The 3,924-nt window shown below is 62.6% G+C and overlaps 1 protein-coding gene across 1 annotated transcript; it reads left to right on the forward strand.

Annotated features, from left to right (window-relative positions):
* Nucleotides 1–49: 49 nt before the first annotated feature.
* Nucleotides 50–3,748, forward strand: MNEG_1953 (Inorganic phosphate transporter PHO84; the record flags this gene model as incomplete). The annotated part of the gene is made up of 9 exons (XM_014049577.1): nt 50–133; nt 315–344; nt 631–729; nt 1,037–1,147; nt 1,807–1,866; nt 2,278–2,418; nt 2,626–2,742; nt 3,212–3,307; nt 3,554–3,748. The coding sequence occupies 9 exons, from the start codon at nt 50–52 to the stop codon at nt 3,746–3,748; spliced, it is 933 nt and encodes a 310-aa protein (XP_013905031.1).
* Nucleotides 3,749–3,924: the final 176 nt, after the last annotated feature.

The raw sequence follows: 3,924 nt of genomic DNA on the forward strand, positions 1-3,924 counted from the left end.
CCCACCCCTGACCCCCCCCCCCCAAAACAGCCGCATCGTGGCGTCCATCATGCTCAGCGGCGCCGTTATGCTGGTGTTCACGCCCCTGGTGCACAGCCCCGCGGCCTACCTGCGCTTCTTTATATTTGCACAGGTGGGGGCGAGGCTGCATGCCGATCGAACGTCAGTGCGTGTAAGTGCAGAGGGTGACATTTGCCTCTCTGCTGGTTGACTCTGAGCCTGGTTTGACTTGCGCCACTGCCTCAGGCCGGTCGTTTTATGAATTGTCAAACTTACGGATTGCCTCGACGGCCCTATCCTGGCTGCTTTGGCAGGTGTTCTACGGCGTCGGCGTTGGAGGGGAGGTGCGCGTGGCCTGGGGTGCCCGGGTGGCGTCCGACGCAAGGGGTCTGGGACTGCATGCAAGAGAGGCGGGCCACGGCCTTGACAGTGGGCGTGCCAGCACGCAGCAGGAGACGTCACACTGCAGCTTGGGATTTTTGGTGCATGGTGACCCTCTGGCGGCGTCGACCCATGGCAGGCGCCGCTATCAACCCAGCCAAAATCGCGCACCAGCCAACGGCCAGCGCATTATTGAAGGCCAAGCCGTCGCCCCTCCTGCCTCCTGTCCTGCACCTGCGCCGACTGCAGTACCCCATGGCGGCGAGCTCGGCGGCGGAGCGCTCCCAGAGCGACCCCGCGCTGCGCCAGCGGCGGGGGGAGCAGGTGGTACTCACCTTCTCACAGCAGGTGGGCGGGCGCGCGGCGGGGGCGGCGGGGGTGCCCGGGGAGAGGCTTTGATGAGCGGAGGGGGTGTCAGCATGTCACAGGGCTGCGACCAGGAGTTATGCAATTGTGATGCAGGACATGATCTCGTAGCTTTCCGCATGGCACATTTGACTGCAAAATGCCTTGTGTGTTTCAGCGTATCCTTTCTGCATTTTCTCTAGATTGAGAAGATTCTGTTTGTCACCTTTCGAGCAGCTCCAAAGGTTCACTTTTGTGCATTATGATGGCAAGCTGCCGCCGCACCCTGCCACGGCACCCGTCACCACAGGGCATGGGCAGCCTCGTCAACTGCTCCGTCATTCTCATCTTGATGGCGCTGGCGGGGCAGACCGGCCAGGCCCTGGACCCCACCGCGTCGCGCAACATCATCATCCTGCAGGTCAGGTGGCCGCGCAGCGAGGGCAGTCCAGGCCTGGCATTCACAGTGCGACGTGCGCTGTGAGGTACAAGCCCTTGCAGTCCGAGTTCTGGACTGGGGCTTGCAGTCGATGCTGAATTCTAGTCCATTCATGGTTGCCGGACGCGGTGCGCCCGCCCCTCCTGCTGGCCCGGCCGGGCTCCGCCATCCCGACGGCCAATGACAAGTTGCAGCAGCGCACCAGCCCCGCACCAAACACACTCCCTTCTCTGACTCGGACGCGCACACATGCGTTGTTGCGCCCCGGCGCAGTTTGCGGTTGCAGCTGTCATCAGCGCCTTCATGGTCACCTGGCGGTTCCTAAAGCTCAAGGAGTCCGAGGCAAGCGGCTGAACGCTTCACTTACAGTGGAGAAAATGCATCAGACAACTTGGTCAAAGATTTTGCACAGGCAGCTTTGAACTGCACTCCAACTGCTGGGGGGGTCAGGCAACTGGAGGCGTGCGGGTGCACGCTGACACTGCGCGCACAACGCGCACGTGTGAGGTTGAGGCCGCTGGGGACCCGGTGCCGCTTGCGGCAGCGGGTGAGGGCCCGCCCCCTGGCTGGGAGCGGCCGGCGCGGTGCCTGGGGCTGTACGCAGACAGCAGTATGTCAGTTGTTGCATTGCACTTGCGCAGGTGTGGAAGGCGGAGCGCGAGGACGCCGTTGACATAGCCCACACGATGGAGAACAAGAGGGTGAGGGCTGGCAGTGGCTAGGCCACGGCAGGCAGGGCACCTGGGGGGGAGGGCGCGGGGCGGGGCGGGGCACGGCAATTTGTGCAGGGCACGGCGATGCAGGCCAAGGCCTCGCGGGGTGGGGCAAGTCGCGCTGAGTCGTGTCCGGGCGGGGTGGGGCAGGACAGGGTGGGGCAAGACGGGACAATCTGTAATTAAGGTCTGCAGCAGCTCTGGTGGATTGCAAGGCCCACTGCCGCTGCTGCCCGGCCAGCTGCCCGTTGTCTCGGCACGCAGCAGCCAACGTGCTCTGCTGCACACTGTGTGCGCTCATGTCAGTGCTTCTGCCTTTGACAAGGCCTCTGAATATCTGCCTGCACCGACTCCTTTGTCACAAACACGTCGGTGGCCCGCTGCTGCCCGTGCGCGCAGCCGCACCACCTGTACCGCACCGTGCTGCGGGAGTTTGGGCCGCGGCTGGTGGTGACCTGCCTGGCCTGGATGGCGGCCAACTTTGCCTTCTATGGGGCCATGCTCTTCCAGGCAGAGTTCTTCACAGCCCTGTACCCCACAGTGAGCCTCGACCCTCATCCACCCTGTGTGCTCCAGCACTTGGATGCCTAATTGCAGCCTGCAGTGAACCGACATTCTTGAGCCTTGTTGATCGTGCAGTGAATATCATTTGACCAACACTGACCTCAGGGCAGCCACAAGCTCTTGCTGCTTGCCAAGGGGCAGCCAGAAAGGTTCTGCCCCTTTTACCACTCCGTGGTCTCCCAGGCGACGCCCTTCCAGCGCCTCCAGTGGACGGCCCTCAACAGCGGAATCGCCCTCCTTGGCTACTGGGCGGCCGCCGCACTGGTGGACAAGCCCTGGTATGGGCGGCGCAAGATGCAGGTGGGCGTTGACATGGTGTGCGTGCTGTAATATAAATTTCAGTTTTTGCTTTGATTGACAATAGACACAAAACCTTTGGTGCGGGACAAACAGTCGCTAGCCTAATGTTTTATAGCACATCCGCCATAAATGAGCAGGCGTGCCTCTCAAGCCTGGGTCCTGAACTTGTCTAGCTCCGGCTGCTGGCCTGCAAGGTGTTCAGGCCCTGGTTCGGCCGGCACAAGATGCTGAATCGCTGGGCACCATGCCGGCGAGGATGTGGCAACCTTGGACGTCACAAGGCCGCGATCCCTGCTGTCATACCGGTCCCCCGTCCAGGCGATCTCCTTATGGCAGGATGAACCTGCCTCGTTACCACCTCGGTCATCGATTTTACGATGCATGCAGTGCACAAGAGTGCCCTGCTTGCACCATCCAACATGCTCAATGCGCTCCGCCTGCTGCACCACCCCCCAAACCCCACCATCAGGCTGTCGGCTTCTTCATGGTGGCGGCGCTCTGCATGGCGTGCGGCGCCGGCTACCACGCCCTCACTGCCAGCACCGCGGGGTACCACGCCTTCCAGGTGGAGCCCCCCCCCCTTGCGGTGCCGTAGCCTCTCGAAGCAGCCTCTCGCCGCAGCCCACTCAACGCTGGCTGCACCCGAGCGGCGCGCGCGTGCCGCAGGCTGGCGCGGCGCAGAACCCTGCCGGCCTGCTGCCATTGCTCGTTGAGGCTCGAGCTGGCGCCGAAACACCTGTTGTGCTTTGAACCTGTTACAAAACCAATTCAAACACTGCCTAATGCTGCCATCCCTCCCCATCCCTCTAAGGCCCTGTACTTTCTGTCCAGCTTCTTCAACCAGTTTGGGCCCAACTGCACGACCTGGCTGGTGGCGGCCGAGGTCTTCCCCACTGACGTGCGCACGACGTTCCAGGGCGCCAGCGCGGCGTGGGGCAAGATCGGGGCAATCATCGCCGACATTGTCTTCGGGATCGTCAGGTGGGGGCCAGGAGCCACTTATTAGTTTGCAGGTCTTGCAACCCACATAGTGCCACCACCCGTTAATGTCACCAGAGTGGATAGGGATTGCTATTCGCTCCAGCCCCTGCTGCCAGCCGCGAATTACGCTGGCGTTGTGCAGGCCACGCTGCTGCGCATGGCCGGCCCTCTACCTGCCCACTCTCCCACCCACCCACGTAC

Source organism: Monoraphidium neglectum (assembly GCF_000611645.1).
Source record: "Monoraphidium neglectum strain SAG 48.87 unplaced genomic scaffold scaffold00208, whole genome shotgun sequence".
Classification (NCBI taxonomy): domain Eukaryota; kingdom Viridiplantae; phylum Chlorophyta; class Chlorophyceae; order Sphaeropleales; family Selenastraceae; genus Monoraphidium; species Monoraphidium neglectum.